We start from the raw sequence: 24,082 nt of genomic DNA on the forward strand, positions 1-24,082 counted from the left end.
AATGCCTTTGAAAACGCCATAAAGGGATTTCATGGATGTCAGTAGGCCTGTGAGAGATGGGCTTTGATACGACTCAGCCCTGGCCGGGCCGTGTTGGAGGATATATGGCCGCAGTTGCGCGGCGCTGACTGGTGGAACACTTAAGGTTTTATGACCTGCTGCCATTTGGGGCTCTGGGATAGAGCAGAGTGCCGACCACATAACTAATTAGGCCTGGCCAACGGGGGTGTGCAAGGACGGGGATTTGTGGATTGTGGGTTTGTGGATGTGGTGTGTCTGCATGAGTGAATGAGTGAGCCAGTGAGTGTGTGGCATGGGTCGTCGTCGTGTGTGCGTGCGTGTGTGTGTGTGTGTGTGTGTGTGTGTGTGTCCTGAACCTGGAGCCGTTTGTTCTCCATAAAGACTTCAGGGGCTCTTTCATGTAGGGGCCGCCAGGCCTGGAAACTTTGACAGAGGAGATAGGCAGACACGGCCAATCTACACACATATTAACGCACACATGCACATCAGAAAGCACTGGTTGAGAGGCAGACAGAGGTGTATGAAGATAGTTTGGACCGCTCCACAAAAACAACACTCCTCCTATTGTCTCATCTCTCTCTCGCTCGGCCTCTTCTTCTCTCCGCTGTTGGATCATGAAGATGAACGACCGTGCCGAGATATGAGAGTCCAGTGGCAGGACGGGGGTGGGGTGTCAGAAGTGGAATGTGTGTGAACTGCACACCGCCTCCTATAAATCAGGGAGACAAGTAGGAGGAGGGAAAGCAGGATGGGGAAAGAGGGGGAGCCGGCGCGAGGGAGTGATAGGAGGAATGACAAGATAAATGAGTGACGATGGAGGGAGGGGGCACAGGTGCAGGAGAGGTGCACGCGGGCCGGGGTTGAATTTGGGCAAAGGAGCGATAAAGGCAGGAGGAGGTCGAGGGAGGACAAATGACAGTGAACCACTAGAGTCCACTTTAACTTTGCAGATCACGGTTTTCAAATAAAGACAATTACACATTTGAAATGTGGAGGCTGCTCGGTTTGAGGTCATTCAGAGCTTTCTGGGAAAACTGGGAGCAATTTGTAATGACTAAGAGATTAAAAGTACACTGGCTTCAAAAGATCATTTATAATCCATAATCCTTTAACAATAATGAAGAGATAAATTTTGGTAATCCATTAAAATGAAATAGTTCAGTATTCAGAGAACTATGCACTTTGCTGCAGAAATGTTGAATAAACACTTCTGGGTTTCTCCATCTCTAACAAGCCTTCCAGTCTGCAGCTGTAAGTGTGAAGAAGTTACTATCAAAGGCTTTTAATTAGAAAGCACAGATGATCAGGTGTGACAGATGAAGATGAGCAGAGTTAATTGCAGCTTCTTATCTGTCCTCTTCAGGCAGCTCCTGATAAGCTCCCCAACTCTTAGCACCTCACATCTTCAAGAGACTCCCCACTCCGAGGGGGCAGGGGGTAAAGAAAACACAAAGATCTTTAGGCTGTCTCTCAACACTTTATCACTTGACACCCACTACTCAGCACAAAAGAGTGTGTTGTGGGAGGAAATGTGCCCTGAAAAACAAGAAATCTTGGTATTAATAATCATCAGTGGGATGTATTTTTCTTCTAAAAAGCTGTTCCTCTGTGTGTGATCAAGGCATTATTAAAGATGGAAGCAGGGTAAACGTTTGAAAATAAAGAGCTCTTTAATTGGGATGAGATATTAAATTTCCATTTCTGCTGGTTTTCACCTGAAGACAGACAACAACACCTTCAGGTGAAAGCTGTTAATGCAACACTGAAGGCAAACAGTGAAACAGCACAAAGAATTCAAGACTGTTCATGATGCATTTTTAGGATGCTGCAAATGCTTGGCAGTAAAAAACCTTCTCCATCCGTTGCTGGTATCATTCAAGACAACTCTTCAGAGACTGCACAGAGGCACGTGAGGCAGGAGATAAGAAAAGTTTCTTAAACTGAGCTTAGCAGTCTCGGTTGTCTGACCTTCCTTCTTCAGTATCTGAGCAGGAGAAAATGTGCCAAAGTAGGAACAGAGAATTAATATCAGTTTATGTTTTTTCCCATTTGGCTCCTTAAATTTGAAGCTAAAACCTGGCCTATTTACTCTCAGCACCATGTTTTAACAGATAACATGTCAGGAGTGAAACCTGGCTTTTTGTGTCTCAGTGGAGACGTTTGAAGCAGTTTTGCTCCCCCATCAGGCAGAAAGAAGGAACTGCAATCCAACGAGGATTCATCTGCCAAATCTGCTTCTGTCCTCCTAAAGCTACAAAATCTAACTGCAGAAAATCTCCTTCTGCAAGTCCGACCCTCTCAGCAGAACCCACCATAAGCCTTGTTTGTAAATGTTGTGTCTCACTGTTAAGGCACATCCGTATTTTCTTCAATTATTATACACAATTCAACTGATTTCCAAACAGAATCAATCAATCTTTTTTTTTCAGGCAAGCTGCTCAATGCCGCTTTTCCTCTTCTTCTTGGACTTTGGTGGTTCAATGTCTTCACTCAAACTAGATGTCACATCCGGACCAGTTTCATGTTTCCTCTTTTTGCTTGGCTTGTCACTAAGGTAACCGCTGGAGTCACTGCCGTGGACCTCCATGTGGGAGACCCCAACCTCCTCCTCCTCTTCCTTCGGTTGTTTTTCTTTTTTCTTTTTCTTCTTCTTTTTCCCGCCAGCGTCATTGCCATTTGCTTCATCCGTTGTTCCGTTCAGCTCTGCGTTTGTGTTGCCATCCAACTGGCAGGAGAGCGTACTTGTGACCTCCATTTCTGTGTTCTCCTCTTTGACTTTGTCCTTCTTCTTTTTCTTCTTTTTCTTGGGGGTGTCAACAGAAGACTCATCTATGGGTTCAGGGTTCAGGTCTGGGTGCAGTTCTGTTTCTGGTGTTGCTGGCTGATCTGTGGTGATGCCGGACTCTGAGCTCTCCCCTATAGCCAGCAGCTCCTGCACCCTGAGACACACACAGACAAACCACGGTAATCAATCAAGGGTTTAACAAACCTTGAAAACGTCCTTTCCAAAACATTACACAGCCGGTTTGTACTACAAAACTGGTTAAACTAAGGAAACTGACAATCACACAGTCAAATGTCATTTCAGTTAGATCAATAATAAGATAAGACATTTGCTCTTCGCTCAGGTCGGGTGCTGAGCACGGCACAGGCATAAAGACAACAACAACAGCTGCAGTCACAGACCGTTTTGTGTACGATGCATTTGAGTGCATTTCAAAAGAAGGCCCTGGCAATTGTTGTGTGTTGAGCTGTTTATTTGCGTACTGTTTATGTAGCTTTGTTTGTGATACAAAAGCATAGACCCTGTGTCTGCCTGGCATAACTCACCAATATAAACAGCTAAGCTAACTTTAGCATTAGATTTGGTTAAGTTTGTAAACTATGTTCCTGTTCAGAGACCTGGTCGTCCCACCTGACTGCGGACATGTCACCACCTTTCTTGGCTCCTGCATCATGTGCAGACGTGTCTGTGTCTTTGCCCAGGAGGAGCAGAGCCCACCACCCCCCGCCCACCGCCGCACACTTGCCTGGTCCTGTCCAGTCGTCCTCTGATGAGCAGCACCCCCACAGTGTCAGCGTCGAGCGCAGTCACCTCAAACTCCAACTCTGCTCCTATTCTCGGCCCTGCGTCGCGCCAGGTTTCCACAGACACCAGACTGGGTTTGGGGATGCTGGCGTTGAAGCAGCCGTGCACCAGGCAGCCCACGTGGCTTACTCCAAGTTTATTCACCTTTCCCTGTGAACAGAACAACAGCAGAAATAACAGGCATGAAAGCCATGAAACCAGAAGCAAAGTTTTTCTTAATGTCTTAGTCACAAATCACATATCACAGCAAGGACAAGACGCCCTCCAAAACTGAGAAGTACTGCAAGCCACTCTGGATGACAGCATCTGCCGAGTGATGTCACTGTAAATCTCACCAGCAGCTTCTGTCCGTTTTTGGGCTGAAAGACGATGAAACTGGCCTCTATGTCCATGTGGATGTAGCCGCTGTCATCGTAGATGTGTCCGCGCTGGCCCAAGATCCTGATGTTATCATACGCCAAAGGTACCCCCTTTAGACTGCAGGGGTCAAACAGGTCAAGATGAATTACAGAGTGATGTGATGTTACACACATCTATGGTTAGAAGAAACACACAAATAGCTAAAACACAGCACAAAAAAACACCAACACAAATATGCAAATAAGTACGTCCGTCTGCTAGATGGCACCTTGTGTTTGCAAGAATTGCTGATTAATCATTTAGTTGATTAACAGAAACCAAGCAGATTTAATTTTCTACTCCCACTACGTTTACTGGACAGCTATAGTGACTAGTTAGTCCGCAGATTAAAGTTCAGAAATGGCTGAAATCGTGTGTTTTAATGCTGGTGTGTGGACACTGGTGGTGTCGTGTGCTGGCGCAGCAGAGACGTCGAAAAAAGCTGTAAAAGTCACGTCGACTAAAAGACGACAACGTGTCGTTACCTCTGGGAGAACTTGAGCAGCTCGGCCTCCAGCTCCCCCTGAATACCTGTCCTCTTCTTGTTCAGGTACATGGGCGGCAGGCAGACGTGTCTCCGGTGCGTGTTCATGACCAGACACGAGTACGGCGCTGACAGCAGCTCGGAGGCGGCTGCGAACGACGGGATGGCGCACGGGACCGCGACGGCGTCTGTGCCGGGTCCAGAGGACACTTCGGCCGGCGGGTCTGGGGCGCTGGCGGTGGAGACTTCGCCGGACATTTTCACATGTTTTGGGTCGTCTTCAGCATGCTCAAGATTCGCCATACTGTTTAGGAAGACCGGAAGGGTAACGGCAAGCGACTTCCGCTTTGAGGAAGGTTCCACAGCTGTTAAAGCATTAAAAACATTTCTTTATGTTGCCGCCTGCTGGCCAGGATGTGGAATGACAGTCAGATAAATACTTATCTCTAATTTTTGACCATATAAATTACAGTTATACTTACAGATACACACAAAAATCCTGGAAGATAAAGCATTTAATAATCAATACATTTGGTTTTACTATTGTGTATAAAAAGTAAAGTAAGCAAACCCTTAATAGTAACATCAAAAATGTATAACATGTCTAAGTTTTCCATTTTTCCTGCAAACTGTCATCAGGAAAAATCACACATTTCTTTGGTGGAAAACCTATTTATACTGTTTTTTGTAATGGTACATGGGTACTGGTCATCTGGTAGTACCCTGAACAAATTGTGTGATAGGACCTGATCTTTACCGGTTCTGCTGCTTGGAATATATATATATATATATATATATATATATATATATATATATATATATATAGAAAAGCTGGTGCTATTCAATATTCCAGCATTGTGATTCTGTACACACTGCACAGACAATGAGAGCAACAGGGATTTAACAGGGGTCCAGCAGGACACCACCAGCAGGTTGTTAACCTGATGATGCTCCCAGATCAGACAGTTATTCACTCCTGTAATAAACCACATTCACGGACAAAAGGCGTCACATATTCCTTGGGACAAAGTGTTTTGGGGAGCATTTTGATTTCCTGGTATTGAAACCACTGAAAATTATTGCATTTATTCACCAACATGCCCGTTGTTATGTTAACTGAAAGTTGTGTGCTGGCAAGGATACTGTAAAACTGTTCATCTCATCAGAGACAGACATTGATTCTGTGTCCTGTTCTTACCTGCAATCACACATTGAGATCGTTAGGGTGACCTGAGGTGTCAATTAGTGCAACTAGTGCACTTACACACACACGCGCGCACACACACACACACACACACACACACACACACAAACACAGACTAATCTAGTGTTACTGTTTTCTGACAGAGCAGCACCACAGGAGGTCACATGATTCAGCATTTCACACACACACACACACACACACACACACACACACACACACAAGCACCACACGCACACACACACACACACACACAGTGCTGGGGCGCCATGGCGCACTCCTGTCTGTTGTCACGGTGATAAATAGTGACGTTGGTTTCTTAGTCAGCAAGAGCTCTCAGGGACTTCTGCTGCTGTGGGCCCTGGTTAACACAAACACACACACACACACACACACACGGACACACACATACACACACATACACACACGTTAGGTTTTCATCACTTTTGGGGACATTACATAGACTGTACTTTACTTTCCTGGAGACTTATCCTAACAACTACTGTGTAAACAGATTTATGTCTGCACAATGTGAGTAATACATGGACACGCACACAAACACACACACATATACACACACTGCGTGGTGCTTTCTGGAGTGGGCAAGCACCATAATGAGGTATTGAGCAGCGTGAGGTTGTCAGGGCAATTGTATATCTTCATTAGAAGTCCCAGCTGTGTGTCTGTATGTGGGCGCACATGTGAGTGTATGTGATATTGTTTTCATTATTCATACCTCCGATTATGCTTTGTGAAGCGCTTCCTATTTACAGGTTCAAGAGATGCCATAAAACAGGTTCGAGAGGTGCCATAAAACAGATTTACTTCATTGCTTAACTTTACGACGAGTGTGTGAACCTCAAGCAGTGCCAAAGGCATCACTGTGGTAAACTGTAGTCCCACAGGAACGCACTGGATTTTAAGTCTTGCTCCGCATTGATTATATTGACAGTGTCCTGTGCAGGTTGCCAGTGTGTGATATTGTACGCTTGGTTTTTATTTCATTGAAAAATAAACGTTTATTGCATTGCTTAAAATGCTTCCTGGTGGCTACCAGCTGAGTAATAATGTACTCTTACATACACACACACACACACACACACTGATGCATACTGTAAACACATTTTGATTCAGTGTACTGAGAAAGCCCCTATCTGCATATTTTGGGATCAAAAACAACACACTAAATTCCTCTGAAAGAATCCATGCTGCATAACGTCACTCATATTTGTCGTACTTTAATTGAATTCACTTTTGTAAGAAGCATTTATAAAAATATGTTTGATTTATAGGTACTGCTAGATTCCTGATATATAAGCATGGATCTGCAGTACAGTACGCTGCGCATTACTGTATTTTCATGTCAGAGCATTCCATTATCAGGTGTTACATACGGTTTACTGTAAGCTGTCTCCAGATCTGCATTCCATAGACCCATAACAAGACAGAGAGAAGAATAAGGACATTGAGACTGAAATAGCAGTAGCTCTTCAAAACAAGTGAATCAGCTGCATGCTTGGTTTGTGCTCATCGCTTTGAGGCATCTGATTGGTTAAACTCTATTCTTCCGGCTCATTAGTTTAAAGGTCAGATGATGTCACGCAGATGCTTGTCACCTGAATTACTGCCCAAACGGCAGCTCTCCAGCCCGTGTTTGCATAATTGTTTGGAAGCATAAACGCCTCCCTCTTATTTGTCAAAAATGTCCTTCTTACACTCCGGTGGTGAAGAAAATGGCTCCAAGGTGAGAGACCCAGTTTCGTTCTCTGCAGTCAGGATATAGTTATTGTGTGAGCTGCAGGATATGAAAGAAGTACATGCTGTATTTGTCATCTGACAGAAAGCGATTCATGAACTGTCTCTGTTGTCTCAGTGTGTGCAAGTCGCCTTCGGTGATACGTTATTAGTCATGGTGATGCCGTGTTGTGTCCGTTGTAGGAGATCTGAGGGATGCCGTTGCTGGAGTTGTCCAGGATCTCCTGTTAGGGGACACACAAACACCCTTGATAACTTTGCAAAAACTTTAAAATGTTTAAGAGCATACTGTCCAGCCAGCTGACCAATAAGGGTCTGTCTTTTGCTGTCATGTCCTACCTTCTCGGTCATCTCGTGCGAGTGGTGCAGCGAGTGCTCCCTCTCCAGGAACATCCTCTGCTGCTCGGAGCTGGCCAGGCGACAGGTCAGCCAGGTGGATAAGGTACAGGAAGAGATCCCTGGACAAGACAGGAAAATGGAAACCAGCTGGAGAAACAATGGAAGAATTCTTTATTTTATTATTCATTTTGTCAGCCATGCTGGTGACCTGCCTCTAGACAATGTTGGTCTGTTGGTCCAAACTGAAATATCTCAACAGTTATTGGATGGATTTCCTTAAAATTTTGATATTTAAGGCCCTGTGAGGGCGAGTCCTACTGACTTTGGTGATCCCCTGACTTCCTCTAGTGGCACAACTATTAATAACTATTTGATGCATTGCTGTGAAATTTGGTCCAGACATTCATGCCCCCCTCACCTTTACGACCAAATACATGCAAAACAGATGATGTTGCTAATTAACAAATGTCAGCATTAAACATTAGCATTTAGCCCAAGGCATCACTGTACCTAAGTATTGCCTCACAGCATGGGGGTGGCTAGCATGATGATAGACTCTTAGTTTTGTTAAGACAGAACAGGAGTAAGAAACACAAATAATAGATTTGATTTGCTATGATTTGTGACATTTGACTATGGCATCTACTGTGATAGAGGTGGAGCCACGATGAGTGTGGTTCATCGTCATGAGATGGGTTGGGATCGTTTACAATATTGATAAGAGCGAAATAAAGAGTTGCTTTACTCTACTCCCTTTAGACATTCCCATATTATGATAGCCTACACGTCTCATGCAGTAGATATTACAGTAGCTGACTGTGCTCAGCTGTGTTTTACATCACATTGTTCTGTTGTGTAATTTTTTGTGTACCCAGACAGGCCAGAGTCATGGCAGCCAGATGGATTGAGTGCATGGGGTCTGGTCGTTTGTTCAGCGCCCGAACAAACTGGAAGTTGAGGATCCCGCCGATCAGACCACAGATACAGCAGGCAGAGAACAGGATCATCTGAGGGATGGAGACAGAGAGAATGGCTTATATTAATGCAAACGTCAGAATTGATATCCTGTCAACAAAACGGCAAACAAACTGACAAAATGCGATGAGATTGGAGATATACAAACTACTATTGAGCTTCCATCTCCATCTTTCTGCTGTTTTTTTGGACGCTGGCTGCTCTGATGAGTAATGCCTATCAGTCAAAACAAATCTCATTTCCTATTAGAAAATTGGATCGCTCTCAAAGCGCACTGTCTCTTCCAGAAATATTGCACGGCCTGTAAATGTGCTTGCATCACTCACTTGCTGTATTTCTGCTTGTGCGTGTGTCTGATTTTACTTTCAGTATTTAATCAATCGCATTTTACGGATTACGTCCTTAGAACTGGACAACTCAAACCCACGGTGAGAATCACAGTCTTTTCCCCTCAGAAGGGCATCATGGGAAAATGATGGCAGATTCCTTCCTTTGCAATCAGAATAATCAAATCTGATCAATTCAGCTCTGCTCCTGGTTTATTGGGGATGCACGTGCGTGTCTGGGAGTTGAGGTTCTCTTTCACTGCTCTCTGTACAGATGCCTTTAGTGCCTTTAACCGCATGGAAAAAAGGCATCTCCAATTTCAGTCATTACTCGGTGAAGTGTGGAAAGCGGCTGGCAGGAGTCCGGAGCCAAACCAACCTAATGCAATCATCACCCCACAGGCTGACAAGGAGGGAGGGGATGGAAGGAGATGAGGAGGGGAAGATGGAGAGAGTCAGAGCATCGGAACGACTCGGAGGATGAAATTGGACAGAGAAGGTGGATAGATGGGAGTGATGGGAAAGGGAAAGGCATGCGGATAAAGATGGCGACAGAGACAATAGGCAGGGATGGATAGGGTGAGACAGAGGGAGAGAAAGGTTGAGGGATGTCTCTGTTACAGCAGATTGTGCTGACATTGATCCATCATTAGTGCTCTCGCCGCAGGAGACAGAGAGAGTCAGAGAGAAACACGAGGACTCTGACATACAGAGAAACTGCGAGGCGTTCACCGAGCAAAAAAGAAAAACGATGGAAGGAACGTCAGAAAGAGAAGAGGAGAGGTGACTGCTTGTCTCCTCTGGTTTCCTCAGACGTCTTTTACAGAGCACACTGTACTGTATGCACCTGCACAGGAGGAGGAGGAGGACAACACACACACACACACACACACGCACACACATGCACCTTTGGGTGTTTAACACAATTAGACTTTACATGCAAACCTCCAGGGATAGTTTGTATAGAGCTCGTGTGCGTGATCAATATTTATGTCCCAGAGCGTACAGATATATGCATCCTTCAGAGTGCTTACTTAGGGAAAAAAAGGCTCTTCTTCCTCACCAAACGCCAATCATCTCAAAAATTATAGTTCTGAATCTGCCCTGAATTTTGGTTCCACTGAGTTTTGGGTTCATGAAGTCTGCAACAGGACACTGATAACATGAATGTGGTGTGTGATGAATGAACGGCACGTTAATCTGTAGGCTGGCAGCCGGATGAATCTGCGATCTTAAGTTGTGTTTGCTCAGGCAGAGGCATCTGGGGCTGGTTTGATAAGACACAACCAGGATGGCTGCGAGAGAGAGGTCGGCCATCAGAGAGGCAGCGGGGAACAGCAGTGTGTAGAGCCAACATATTTTCACATCTAACTCAGTGAATTCAAGCTTTTTTTTTTTTTTTTCAACCAAACCAGAGTTGGTGATTGTTGGAACAGTGGAAAGACTAACAAGCTGGTTTTGGTGAGCTTTTCTGTATTTGTTTTGAGTGAGAATGAAGTATGTTTTATGATGATCTGACAGGTAAAAGTACTGTTTTTGTCAATGGATTCTATTGGTTCAATCTGTTTTCATTCCCAGACCGTCAAACATGGACGCTCATGCAAACACAGGGTATCCTTTAGCATCGGTATGAGATGCACCAGGAAGTAACTCCAGTATAAATCCATCTGCGGCAATATTAGACACTCAGAGCGACTGCTTCGGCTTTCCAGCGCATTCTTGTCTCAACAATGCAGAAAGCCTTCCAGCCAGAGAGCCTTCCCAACTAATGCTGTGAAACGGTTGGAGTTTAGTTAAGTTTAGGCACCAAAACTACTTGGTTAATGAGACCAGGCTCGGTGGCGTTGAGAAGAATGATACAAAGGCTGCTTCTGATTAAACAAAAAGGATCTTCCTCTTCATCAAAAATGGTCTAGACAGACACTTAGAGTAACAATCTGAGCCTGTCAGTGGCAAAAGCACAACATCATACACAGCATCAATCTACTCATCTAACCCTTGACAAGAAAGCGATTGAGCGTATTCCCCAAAATGTCAGCTGATTCCTTTAAAACACTCGACTCGCCCGTGTGTCATGTCATTGGAGAGCCTTTTCTATTTGCTGTCGTAGGAAATACTATTTAAAGACAAAGACCATTTATACACAGACCATCTAATACACGTAAGAAAGGACAACAGAAGAGGCTAGTGGGACTTTACTGTATAAACGTACTTACAATGAGACCTGTCCTCTTTCGAGCACACAGCACTCCACACATCCCACAGACCAGAAACTGGGAAGAGAGAGACAACGAATGAGTAAATGAACAGTTTCCAATATTGTAACGAGCTCAAATTAAGAAACGATATGAAATTGAAACTATTTTAATCTCTCCTCCCCATCTTGGCAACAGGAAGGGTGAATGTATTCTTTACACTCGGTTATTCAGATGCAGTTTTCTCCCTCTAAAAATAGAGCGTGTCATCGCGGGCTTCTAGCAGGAAGCCATATTGTCCTGGATGTCAATGATTCAGACTGAACTGGAACAGAACGGCGGTGTTTCTCGCCGGCAGAGTACACTTCCAAGTGGGACAGCACAGAGAGCTGCAAGCTGCATTGTTTTGCTGAAAGTTGTTGTTTGTGTGTGTGTGTGTGTGTGTGTGTGTGTGTGTGTGTGTGTGTGTGTGTGTAAAGGGAGGGTGTGATGTCACTCCTTGGCTTCCTCTCACTTCTAATCTGTTGTTCCTTAAAATCACTCGGCTGTCAGTTGAGCTTGAAGGTTTATTCTTAGGCTTGGGTATTTGTCGGAGTAACTCAAGGGCCACTTGATTTCTTCCCAGGTTTTCAGCCTTATTTTATGACTTTCATCAATGTCATTCTGTGCCTGTTTTTCATTAAGCACTTGGAGCAGCACCCCATTGTCGTAGGAAAGGTGCTAAACAAATGGAGTTTATTAGTAGTAGCAGTAGTATTCAGTGGATGGAGTTTCCTACGTTGACATCTCTGGAAACTTAATTTAAGGGCTTTTTTGTTTGTTCAAGTTACTTTCTCAGTCTTTTTAATTGCATTGTTAGACATAAAATAACACTTTAAATGGGAATTTGAGTTTTCCCAGTTTCACATTAAAAATATTCGTATTGTTCCTGTACTTACATACAAATAGAAACTTGTCCTAATCCTTTATTTCATATCTGTAACATCTACACAATATCTGAATTTTCAGCTCCTAGACAAACTTTTAAGGGCTTCCTGGTTTAAACAGAGATTGGGGCTTTTGATTTATAAATGACACACTCATGAAATCATGAGTGGAATGTAACAGGGGACCTTTCAGTTATCAAAAGATTTCCCCGAAAGTTGGAATAATATTTAAATAGCAAATTGAAGTAATCTCATGTGTTTCATAACTCGAACTGTGCTGACAGGTAACCAGGTATGAGCGAGGATCGCTCCCCTGTTTCGGCAGCATGTGTAAGGTCGGACATTCAGTTCTAGGACACTGGTCCGGCTGTCTTAATGACTCCCAGCTCCTGACAGATCTAAACCTTTGGGTAATCATGAGACACGGGTGGCTGACTCAGCATTCAACAGCTGTGAGGTTGAACACATAGACATCACGTTGCATAACATTTTTGCAGCAACTTTACACACAGCATTGTGGATGCACACACACACACACACACACACACACACACACACACACACACACACACACACACACACACACACATGCACTCAGATATACAACCTGTGATATCTCTAATTGCTTGCTTGCTTTCTCTCTGATGTACACCCACATATTAACACACACGTTATGATTTTTTTTAGATAGTTTGCAAAAATGGGATCCTGATACAGGATGCTTCCTTATGACTCATATTGCCTGAGCTGCAGGCACTTACAGTAACTCTTAGCTATAGCTAAAAGTGTTATCCCAGCTGGAGCTGCAGTCATAGTAAAGTAGCTGATTCAACGTTATATATAGCTACTAAAAATGTCAGAAACTCAACTTTTCATTGCCCAGCAGTGAAATCAAGACAATGAGGCAGAGAGTAGCACTGTCACAGGGGGAGACATATGCAGAAGAGTGAGAGGATGATTGTGCGTAAAAGCTTTGACCCTCCCAAAGCACAGAGCAACAATTCAAGCATGAATTAACGAAAGCGATCTTTAGTTCCAGCCCAGAGGCATCTAGAAGGCCAAATGGCTTCGTGTGTCTCTCTAATATCTATTGGGCAAACACAAAGAGGACAAACATCACCCAAATATTTAGTCTTCACTCCATCATGGGTCTTTATACTCAGGGTGGGGGTGGGGCGTTGTGGAAGAAAGGGGACAAACCACAACTTCTAGTTAGTAATTAATATTAGATAAACAATCAGCAGTAGGAAGAACAATCAGTTTAATACCTAAAGAAAAAGCTTTTTTACCATGCCCTCAAAATTAAGAAAACCATATCATATGTTTATGTCTTGAATCAAGGAAAAGCCTTCAATTGGGAAGATATTAGAACTTTTTGTTATTAATGTTTTAAAATGATATTTTGTCAGATCAAAAGGTTTAGTTAAAGTTAGGGTTTTATATGTAGGTATTAACATGAAGCATTAATAAGGAAATCATTGATGTATTTGAACACAACTTCTGCATGTAGGCTAATATCTTCCATTTAAAATCAAAATAAGACAACTACTCACCGTATTTCACCCCAGAATCACGTCTTTCTCTTTATAAGGCCAATTCTATTCATATACGTCTTTATTTTAATACTTACATACATGCAGCCTACATCCTGAATGTACCCAAAAACATTCCTCTTAAAGGTGCATGAATAACAAAGCTGATAGCGGAGTTGTATCTGTGCCTCTACCCTCCATAGAATACGTGGAGATACCTATCCTTGTAAGTAAATAAGGAGAAGTGAGGACAAAAGTTGTCCCCAGGACGTACACAGAGTCCGCTCCACACCGGGGACGCGTCGCCCTGCTGCGGCTTGTGCTGCCCCCGGACCCAGCTAATGCCCACGGCTCCCAGGACGATGCTCGCCACACCCAAGCCCACCTCCACCACCGACAGCAGGAGCAGGCTCCACAGGATCTTGCGGCTGGAGCACATCCTGCCCCGGGCATCTCTCCAGCTCCAGCAGGAGGAGGCGGGCAAAGAGCGAGAGAGGAGTCCGCTTCTCTGCGCTCCGAGGGCGGCGCGGCTCTACGGCTTCATACCCGGCTGAAAAGAGGGGTTATCCGAACAATCAGAGGTCCAAGTAGTGTAGAATGGAACTTGACAGCTTTGTAAAGTACACAAAACTGGGAAGAGGGAGTCGCTGGCTCTGCGGGTGGATGTTGTTTGGAAAGAGAGCGCGCTCCTCTGGAAGTTCCTCCGCTGGCAGAAGCGCGCCTGTGCCGCCTGGCGCTGTCCAAGGTACTTAAGCACCACTGCAAGCACACACACACACACACACACACACACACACACACACACACACACACACACACGCACACACACTTACACACACACACACACACACACACATACACACTTACACACACACACACACACACACACACACACACACACACACACACACGATGCACGAATCCGCGCGCACCCACACGCGCGTATCCAGGGCCGTAGTCATGAGTCTCAGCCTCCGCCCCCATGTGGAAACATTCAAACACTTTAGGTTCACATTATGAGGGAGCAAGAATTATTCAGGACAGCTCATCCAGCTGCTGATCACATGCACTTACTCACAGGTTCGGGATCTGTGGAATAAACTGTGGAAGTTACTGACGGAAGAAAACGGAGAAACAGATAAAGCAAGGCAAGTTTATTGGTTTTCAGCAAGGCAATTCTTCTGTATGTAAAGAGGATACACATAATGCATTTATACACAGGATTTGAAGGAAATCAACTCAATAAAGGATAAGAAAAGCTTAAATGGAATAAAACACAATAAACAGATGGATGAATTTAATAAAAGCAGTGTCTGACACAAAAAATGTAATACTGTGGTGAATATGGATTGAATCATTTTCCACTCATTAATGTTATCACAGATAATAAAACTCAGGATCAGGACTCACAGACTCACAGATTGCTTTTTGAAATTTAGACATGTAATTCTCCAAGTTTCAATCGAGAACTCTAACCTGAAATACCTCCTTTATAGCAGGGCTGGTCTGCCATTAGGTTCAATTTGCCATTATGCTTCAGTTTTGGCTCTACGAGTGGAGCCTCTACAAGTTAAACAAGTTTTGGAACCCTTGAAGTCTTGTTATGAAGTATGACACGCAGGTTGTATGTGTTGATTTATGATCCCAGTCATGATCATGTTCTCATTTCAGTGTCCTGTTCCCTCCTTCCTCCACACTTACTTATGAAATCACACACTGACATCATTTCTGGTTTTTGCTCCATGTCCCGGTCGCACCTGGAGGAAGTTTTGATGTAATTATTTCAAGTTAATGATGCTGAACATTGAATTATATCAGGATGATCTGTCTTTTTTGTCTAAATAGTCAAACCAACTGGGCTTTATGAGTCATTGCTCTCATTCACAGTTGTGGCTTCACCAGGTAAAACAGGAAACTGAGAGTGTCAATTACTGTGAGCTGTTCAGTGTCGTACATTGTGGGTGTAGATTAAACTTAAATAGGACAAAATATTTAAAAAATCTTTTTCTAAAATCTTTGAAATGGCCTCTGCTTTCATGTGAAAATGAAAAATCAGTGGTCACAGTCACCTGTGACCATGTGTCATCTAGTAAGTATAATAACATTAATTTCAATCCACTGATAGTGTCATATCTGCTCTATAAGTATTTATCCTGATGCCAGCAATCACTCACACATTAATGGAGAAATCCTGATGTTTAATGGGGAGAATTACATTTGTGAAAATAAGGTGTTAAAGGATTCATTCACCCTAATTACAAAACAAACATATATAAAAATTTTCACTTTTCTAGCCGCTAGTTGGCTTTCATTTGGCTTTATTTACACAGGATTTGAGATATGTTTCTGCCTGCATCCCAATAAAATCCATAATCCAAAATAAAGACAGTGTCCCCATCATGGTGCATAATTCACCATGTGCATGTCAAAAAACCAGCAGAGAAAAGCATGAACATGTTTCCATACAGCTCTAAAGCACCAGCGTCTCAGCCAAAACATCATCGCTATAAACTCTTACGCAAATTAAAATGACAACAATTTGAGAACATAAATCATGTGAATGGAGGGGTGGCGTGTTTCAAATACCTCAGCAAGCAAGACGCTTTGCTGTTCCCCGTGGTAATAGATGGAACAGTAAATCAATAAAAGCGTCACAGAAAGAACCACTTGTATAGATCAGGTACGACTCTGTACACCTTGTTCATGCCCACGTATTCACAGGCCCGGCAGATAGCGTGCGCAAACTTGTGCTTCTCCTCAGTAAGATGATGCATGGCAGTATAGAATCGCCGCCAATTAAAGTATTTCATATAAGCCTCATTATCTTTCTCTAGCTTCAGGAGGAACTCGGCAAGTGTCGCAGCATCAGGAAAGTCATTTACATGAATGAAGGAAGTACCTGGGGCAAAATCCTCATAGTTTCCCCTCGGTGGGCCCAAAACTATCGGCACAGTGCCAGCAGCAAGAGGCCCATTGAAGGCTTCTGTGATGTAATCTCTGTGAACTGATTCCTCAAAGGAAAGGTAGAATTTGCAGCTGCTGATCGTCAGGAAATAGTTTTCACCCTTCAAGAAGTCAGCAGAGGAGCGGTCAAAGACATCCACCTTGATGTGCTTTACAAGCTCTCTGTAGTAGTTGTGTCCCTCCCCTGACTTTGTGTGCAGGTCATTAATATCCACAATCCAACAAAGCAATCGTTCCTTCTTGGGTAGCACAATATCTTCATCTGTGTTCTTCTTGAGAGTCAGTTTCCAGCGAACATGGATATCTGCATCCTTCCTGTAGCTCAAGGTTAAATTGAAAAGGCCTTGAATGCCTGCTATCCTGCGTGTGTTGGTAGGCGAGTCCATGTTAAACCAGATCCATCTCTGAAATTTGGCTCTCGGCGAGGTGGGAAGGTTGGAGAGGTTGTCCTCGATTGCTCTGTGAAATACCAACACCGCGTGAGCTCTGGAGAATAACGATCTATCATCTGTGAGGTAGCAGCTGTCAATCTTGAAAAACCTCTTACAGTCTTGAAAGTCAAACCGTCTGTTTTCAGGCCAGAACCACAGCAGCATTACAGGCTTGTCTGTCTCGTTTGTCGCTGCAGGGCTGTTTGGCTGTTTTCTAACCACTGATGTGCTGTGAATATTCGCCTGCTTTGCCAGCTGCCCTGAATGAGCCGGGGGAGGATGACATTTTGGAGACGGAAATGACTTATAGTACATTAAAAACAGAACTATGAGTCCAGCCAGGACGAGAATCACTGCCAGCGTGGCCCGTAAAATGCGAAAAATGGCAGCGGAAGCCATAATAAACCTGTAAGGAAAGAAGGATCCTGCATTATGATCATTGGAAACACGGTCCCTCAGCAAATTATTGGCAGTATGTCAGTTTTAAATTCTCATAGAAGTTCTACCACATAATTTAAAAACAAGCTGATCAATCAAAAGCGGCAGTGGTAGATTACTTAAGATCTCGTAATCTTAAGGTTGCCCCAAAAATGGCAACAGCAGGTACGTGTAAAGCAGATGGAAAGTATACTTGCTCGAGCCTTTGTGATGAAAAAGATGCTGCTGGTTGGAAGGTGGTGTAGATATTGTGCGGGATACAGACTGAGACTGCACAGCTTCAACAATTTCAACGCTCTTCAGACACTTGACTGATGCCCCTCCTACTCATTAGCCCAACCAATGAGCCAGCATTTCAAACGCTGAGATCTGACTTTGAAAAAAGTTATTTTCATAGAGATTGTGCATTTGGCTGTGTTTGAAAATCCATGCTGAAAATCAAAACTCAAAATCTCTTTAAAAAAAAAAAAAGTGATTTCACATTCACAACAACCAGCTTCTCAGACAAAGACAGACCTATTGTCTGAACTCTGAAGAAACCACACAATTTTAACAATGTGAAATTAGCAACATCTGTGGCATACCCATATGTGTCCCTTAAATGATGTGGTTATCATTGACTGAATGTACAAAGTGGTTTTAACCCAAATGTATTTTCATCACCATCCATCCTCTTCAGTTCCAAAGCTACCGATTAACCTTTACTGAGGCATGTGGTCCGACTGGGTCATCTGTGCACTGCACAAAAGGCGACAGGTGACGGGAGAACAAGTAAACATGTCTGACAAGGACTTTTGCCTCTTTTTGCAAACACATAATAGGGCTGAGAAACGTCTTACAAGAATGCTCAAAAGATATTTTACTATGCAAAATTATACTCACAGATGCTGTCCCTTTCACAAATGTACTTTATTTTCATTATTTTCAATCAAAAAAAATCTCTTAGTCTATAAAATGTCAGGAAATAGTAAAACAGAAGACTAAAATAAAGTTGAAAGTGGAAACCAGTGAATCAATGCCACCCTTTATCCACGTTTTTAGATAATATTACTGATCAACTGAGTTTTATATTTTTGAGAAAATTGTGGTAACTGTGCCTTTTCTTACGCCAACATTATTTTCTGCTTGTGCCTGTTACCAGAATCACTCTTTGTCTCTTTGTAAAACTCAACTGTAGATGGGTTGAGCAGATTGACACCACCCTTATGTCTGTCCATTAAATATGAAACTATAGCTTAACCTAAAGGCTAGAAGCAGCAGGAAAACATTTCATTGGCCCTCTGCAAAGGTAAAAAAAAACAAAAAATCTGCCCACCAGCACCTTTAAAGCTCACGAATTAACACCTTGCATCTCCTTTCTTAAATCTGTCCAAAAACGTGCTGGAGCTAACCAGCTGCATCATGTTTATCACTGGCAGCTTGCCTTATTTTAACCGAATACAGTGTTCACATGCACCGAGTTACAGGCAGAACATTTAAGCATCTTGTACCAAGCTGTCGTCTGTGTATTAGCATGCATGTGTGAGGACATTCTCATGAAAAGTACCACTTATAAAGATCATGAACGACATGGAAGTCCCTGTCTCTCGACATGTGGTTGCAGGCGAGGCAGATGGGATGAATGAATTCGTTGCTGGTTGACAGGAGATGAGGAGTGGCGGTGTAGAACTTCCTCCACTCAAAGTAACGCATGTACGCCTCATCCTCTTTGTCCAACGAGAGCAGGAACTCTGCCAGTGACTTTTCATCGGGGAAATCATTTATGTGTATGAAGGCGTCGGAGGGAAGGAACTGCTCGTAGTTTTCTCTGGGGGGACCCAAAACTACAGGGACGGTCCCTGCCACAAGGGGCCCGTTAACCTTCTCTGTGATGTAGTCTCTGTGGATCGAATTCTCAAACGAGAGGTAGAACTTACAGCTAGCGATGGTTGAGTAGTAGTCCTCGAATCTCAACCGCAGTCCTCCGAAAGCTGCGCCAAAGACGTGGATCTCAATGTGTTTGGACAGTTTATGATAATATCTTTCTCTTGCAGCTGTTCCAGTGGCTGGGTTGTTGTTACTGACAATCCAACACAACAGTTTGTCTTTCTTGGGCAGAACAAAGTCTTCGTTCATTTCCTTGTCCCTGATAGTGAGCTCATTCCTCACCGTGATATCAGCATCTCTTCTGTAGCTCAGCGTTAAGTTGAACAGGTTGTCCAGACCTGGTTTCTTCACCGTGTTCGTAGGCGATTCCACGTTGAACCAAATCCACTTCTGAAAAGCAGGACGTGGGGCCTGCGGCATGTTACGCAAATTCCAGTCTATGCCTTTGTGGAAGAAAATGACTCCCTGTGCTTTGCTGTAGAGGGATCTGTCATCTGTCAGAACACAGCTGTCAACGTTGAAGTAGGTAGAGCAAACTTTGAAATCGAACTTCACGCCAAGAGGCCAGAACCACAGCAGGACTATGGGCTTTTCCCTGGGATCCAAACCTTCATAACCTCCCTCATCAGCTAATGTAGATGAATATGGGCAAACAGGAGACGGAGGCTCAAAATACAGACAGAATGCAAGAACAGAGCAGATAAGGCCCAGAGCAGCTATCTTTATAAAGCACAGTGTTTTCTTGGAAGCTGCTGGAATCATCTGTGGAAACAGAAGAAGAAACTGATGTGATCTCTTTACAATCAGTTCACTCTGATCATGAGCTCAGCAACCATGGTGCCACATTTTGTTTACAACTGCATCAGTAAAGTGTTTTGAATTTGCTAACGCTCTCATTCAGGCCTCTTCTTCTTCATAGCATCAGCAGACGAAGCTCATGGGTATTGTAGTATTAAGACCCATTGGCCATGTCAAAATTAGGGATAAAACAGACAAAAGATGAAATGATTAGAGCTCAGGAGTCATTTGTTTCTAACCCAGAGATTCCATCAGCAACATCTTTTTGTTCCAACCTCCAACATTATGTTCAAATATACAAATAGTAAAGTATATATCTAACCTTTGTACTGCTTGTCCAAGTATGAAACTGCCGCACAGAGTTATGTTAGAATAAAGGCAGTCAGATCTTACAGTCTTCCTAATCATGCTTCATAAATGTCTCTAGTCCACAATAAAAGAACAATGGTGTTTTTATTTTCATGTCTTCTACCGCCAACCATCAACCGGTGAGGATGCCGACTTTTTGCCTGGAACATGTAACTTTTAGCCTCAGCCTTTTGGCACAGTATCATGAATGCAGCCATCAAGTGTGCGTATCTAAAAATCTTTCGTAAGCTCTTCTTTTTACAACAAGTCAAGTGAAAACATGTTCATCAGCCCAGTTAGTGTTCTCAGCCAACTGACGGAGCTAGCGACAGTTGATAAAATCTGCTGAATGACTGATTAACGCCACTGAATAAAACATGCTCTTCTCACCTTTCCATAGAGTGTAAGGACTGGATGTCGGCGGTCCAACTGCGGCAGGCTTTTGACATATGAGTACTTGATACAAACTTCCTAAGCCAAACAAGAGAAACCAGTTGTATTTGCTTAACACACCTTTGTAAGTTCATACATGTTCCTGAGGACACTTGCTGCGATCATCGTGCCACACTTCTAGTATGATGATTGTGAAGGTGGCCGTGATGATACTGATCATTTTCATGGTGCTACGTGCACAAAAAAAATGAAATAAAATCAAACGACAAACTTATGAAGTCACGCTGTGAGCACTTGGAAAACATGGGCAAACATAGCTGTGACTTATTTCTATCCTCACTTGTCCATCTGCAGAGGCAGCCAAACCCTGCTAAAAAAAAAAAAAAAAGACACACTCACAAAATCAATGAACCCAGTCATGTCAGACCTGAAGAGAAATGCCAGCAAATGAAGGGAAACAAAGAAGATGTTTACATACTGGACGCGCTCAAGTCAAATATTTAGTGAAAGGTGGATGTCAAATACTCGCCATTGGAGGACAAATGTTTCTCTGACTAGAAGACAATGTCAAGGGAACGACTTGAGGGACACAATAACACTACCAGACCAAACAATGGATGTTCCTTTAGTAGCAAACAAACCCTGCCTGGTGAGTACACTCCCTCCGAGACATGCTTAGTGTTGATGATGGATAACATCTGAACACTTTCAGTTGTTGTCTAGTGTTTGCATTTATTTTGAACATCTCCGACATTTCTTGTAATTTAATCCAGAATATTAAATATTATGAATATCTGCCAGGTAGCTTTCACATTTTAAGCGCTACTGTGGATATTGTAAAATGAGCCAGTAAATAAATCTGAAATGAGAACTTTAGACATCTTAAATAACACTCTCTAAAAAGCTAAAAATTCAATAATCCCACAAGCGTTTGAACTGAGCCTGTAGCAAACACAACCCAATAAACATGCATCAACTGCTTCAGGCTTTCTATGTGTGTGTGTGTGTGTGTGTGTGTGTGTGTGTGTGTGTGTGTGTGTGTGTGCGCGTGCACATGTCGAGGTTTTAACTGATCAATGATCAATCGTCTGGCTGCAGAGTAAAAGCAGCTACTACAAGATACAAAATCATTGATCTGTGTGTGGCTCTAAGCTCTGCTGTGCCAGAGGTGTGTTTATATTTGGGTTTCATGTTTTCAGCGCCGCTTCCAGGATTCCTGAAGCAGCTGAAACCTTTCGGCTGCTGCAGAAAAAAGAAGTGATGACACACCAGATTCTTTCGCCTGGACCCATTGCATGACCAACTTTGCTATTTACTCATGTATGAGTTGCAGCACTGACCTCAACAGAACATACAACACCAGCAATTCTTACTTGCATGCATTTATGACAAAGTTAAACACATGCAAAGCCTTTGCTCACTCATACTTATTTGCTGCAGTTAACAGGGCAATGTTGTGCAGTGGCTGCATATTATTTCACTATCATTATTTATTTTATTTTATTTTTATATTCACATCATGGGTGGTCTGTATGCAGTCATTGGATGAAACATTACTGAGGCTCAAAGTTCATTCTTGACCTTGGAAACTGTAGTTTCATGTCGCAGCCCTCTCTCTCTCCTTGTCTACTACAGTCTCTGCTGTCTAATAAAGGCAAAATAATGCCAAATATACTGTTCAACATCACCACAAACTGCAGCCTCCAAGATTATCATAAAGTTGAATTAACACGTCTAAAACAGTCCCAACAAAACTGAAAATTAGGACCTAAAACTCGAGACGCATCTCTTCACTTTAGCCCTTAACTAGCTTATATGACTTTCCTGATGCAGGCCTGAAACTTTTGTTTGCGCTGTGCCTCACATTTATGTCTGGACTGTTGCATGAAACAATGCTTTACTTTTAAGATAGGTGTGCCTAATAAATTAGCGATATAGTGCATCAGCCCTGCCCTGACTGAAGCATTTAATTCCCTAGATTAGGTGTGTTAAATCTTGCGATGAGTGACTCGCAGGTAAGGGTTAATGTGCAAGCATTATGTGCCGTGAAGTATGACGTGTGTATGCTGCTGATGCTGCTGTGGACAGCAAGGTGGGTGAACACAGGCAAGGGCTTACAGCTGGATTAGGACAGGGTAGCACAAAGACTGTGAGAATATGTCATCTTAGGTACTTTACCACTATTTCTATTGAATGAAAAAAGGTCAAAGGGACAGCTTTGTATAGGTAAAGGACATCCCTCACTGTCTGTCATTAATGCCTGCAGAATGATTTTCTATGGTCCATGTTTGTCAGCGTCAAACTGCTGATCCATAAATCAAACCCTCTGACTGGTATGCTGTTTGGGTCGTGACACGACGAGGCACATGTAATGAGGCACAGGAGACACAGTTTAGAAGAAGAGGGTGATAAATGTTAGAACTTCTCGTCTGATTTTATGTCAGGCTGTGTCATTCCAGAGACGTATGGATATTCGGTGCCAAGAGAGCAGGCAGAGTTGCTTATAGAGAGCTTAAGTGAAACTGGGACTTCAGATCCAAAAGTAATAAACCCAATTCAAAATCACATTGACATTTGCAATAATATAAAATCCAGCCTTGAGACCCACTTGCTCAGCAGTATATATGAGTTCACTCCATTTGTCTAGACAGGAATGGTTCTTTCTTTTTTTTTCTTCTTTTTTTAATGTAATGATGTTGTGCATGTCTGTTTTAAGCAGCCTTAAATGATTTGATTTCCCTAAACCCAACACATGTTTTTCGACAGCACAATTTTAACCTGAACAGAAGCTGAATGGTTACAGATGTACGTACAGTACGCTGTAGTTTTTTCAGTGCTTACACATTTATTGTTGTTTACTGTAACTGTGTTAAAAGTATAAGGCTGCCATTATATCATATTTTTCTTACTGTGAACAAATCCCATGAAAAGACTAAACCAATAATGTGTCTCTCAGTATTCTCTGACTTCCACAGCCCGACTGCAGCTCTCAGCCCCAAGCACATTTGTTCCTACTGACGACGTAAAACTTTAGAAACAGGTCACAAATACGTACTTAGGCTGAGTACTTTCCTAAACCAGCTGGGCACTGAAGTTTTTAGC

The 24,082-nt window shown here is 43.1% G+C and overlaps 4 protein-coding genes across 5 annotated transcripts; all 4 read right to left on the reverse strand.

The window, feature by feature from the left end:
* Positions 1-1,668: 1,668 nt before the first annotated feature.
* Positions 1,669-4,820, reverse strand: polr1f (RNA polymerase I subunit F). Its single transcript, XM_076753815.1, has 4 exons — positions 4,495-4,820; positions 3,946-4,087; positions 3,552-3,760; positions 1,669-2,960 (listed from the first exon to the last, which is right to left on the reverse strand). The coding sequence occupies exons 1-4, from the start codon at positions 4,794-4,796 to the stop codon at positions 2,447-2,449; spliced, it is 1,167 nt and encodes a 388-aa protein (XP_076609930.1). The 5' UTR covers positions 4,797-4,820; the 3' UTR covers positions 1,669-2,446.
* Positions 4,821-6,924: 2,104 nt separating this feature from the next.
* tmem196 (transmembrane protein 196) lies at positions 6,925-14,465 on the reverse strand. Of its 2 annotated transcripts, none has more exons than XM_076755128.1 (5): positions 14,017-14,465; positions 11,306-11,362; positions 8,660-8,795; positions 7,789-7,907; positions 6,925-7,673 (listed from the first exon to the last, which is right to left on the reverse strand). In XM_076755128.1, the coding sequence occupies exons 1-5, from the start codon at positions 14,179-14,181 to the stop codon at positions 7,602-7,604; spliced, it is 549 nt and encodes a 182-aa protein (XP_076611243.1). In that variant the 5' UTR covers positions 14,182-14,465; the 3' UTR covers positions 6,925-7,601. The 2 variants fall into 2 exon arrangements, with proteins under 2 accessions (XP_076611243.1, XP_076611242.1); XM_076755127.1 differs by having other exon boundaries at positions 7,431-7,673; positions 7,789-7,935; positions 14,017-14,287.
* A 1,800-nt stretch (positions 14,466-16,265) lies between these two features.
* Positions 16,266-17,536, reverse strand: LOC143335272 (4-galactosyl-N-acetylglucosaminide 3-alpha-L-fucosyltransferase 9-like). The gene is made up of 2 exons (XM_076754561.1): positions 17,357-17,536; positions 16,266-17,317 (listed from the first exon to the last, which is right to left on the reverse strand). The coding sequence occupies exons 1-2, from the start codon at positions 17,534-17,536 to the stop codon at positions 16,394-16,396; spliced, it is 1,104 nt and encodes a 367-aa protein (XP_076610676.1). The 3' UTR covers positions 16,266-16,393.
* Positions 17,537-19,108: 1,572 nt separating this feature from the next.
* Positions 19,109-20,203, reverse strand: LOC143335442 (4-galactosyl-N-acetylglucosaminide 3-alpha-L-fucosyltransferase 9-like). The gene has a single exon (XM_076754875.1). It carries the CDS (start codon positions 20,201-20,203, stop codon positions 19,109-19,111), a length of 1,095 nt encoding a protein of 364 aa, XP_076610990.1.
* Between the last annotated feature and the right edge of the window lie 3,879 nt (positions 20,204-24,082).

The sequence above is a fragment of the Chaetodon auriga genome, chromosome 17 (assembly GCF_051107435.1).
Source record: "Chaetodon auriga isolate fChaAug3 chromosome 17, fChaAug3.hap1, whole genome shotgun sequence".
Classification (NCBI taxonomy): domain Eukaryota; kingdom Metazoa; phylum Chordata; class Actinopteri; order Chaetodontiformes; family Chaetodontidae; genus Chaetodon; species Chaetodon auriga.

Bases quoted from the DNA above. Each gene is read 5' to 3' on its own strand.
- polr1f (XM_076753815.1), bottom strand. From the start codon at position 4,796: ATGGCGAATCTTGAGCATGCTGAAGACGACCCAAAACATGTGAAAATG. The intron at 3,761-3,945 runs GTGAGATTTACA...TTCTGTTCACAG, and splicing joins AAAACGGACAGAAGCTGCTG to GGAAAGGTGAATAAACTTGG. The intron at 2,961-3,551 runs GCAAGTGTGCGG...TGTGTGTCTCAG, and splicing joins GGACGACTGGACAGGACCAG to GGTGCAGGAGCTGCTGGCTA.
- tmem196 (XM_076755127.1), bottom strand. From the start codon at position 14,181: ATGTGCTCCAGCCGCAAGATCCTGTGGAGCCTGCTCCTGCTGTCGGTG. The intron at 8,796-11,305 runs GTAAGTACGTTT...TCCATCCCTCAG, and splicing joins GAAAGAGGACAGGTCTCATT to ATGATCCTGTTCTCTGCCTG. The intron at 7,674-7,788 runs GTAGGACATGAC...GTCCCCTAACAG, and splicing joins CGCACGAGATGACCGAGAAG to GAGATCCTGGACAACTCCAG.
- LOC143335272 (XM_076754561.1), bottom strand. From the start codon at position 17,536: ATGGCTTCCGCTGCCATTTTTCGCATTTTACGGGCCACGCTGGCAGTG. The intron at 17,318-17,356 runs GTTAGAAAACAG...GCGACAAACGAG, and splicing joins ATATTCACAGCACATCAGTG to ACAGACAAGCCTGTAATGCT.
- LOC143335442 (XM_076754875.1), bottom strand. From the start codon at position 20,203: ATGATTCCAGCAGCTTCCAAGAAAACACTGTGCTTTATAAAGATAGCT.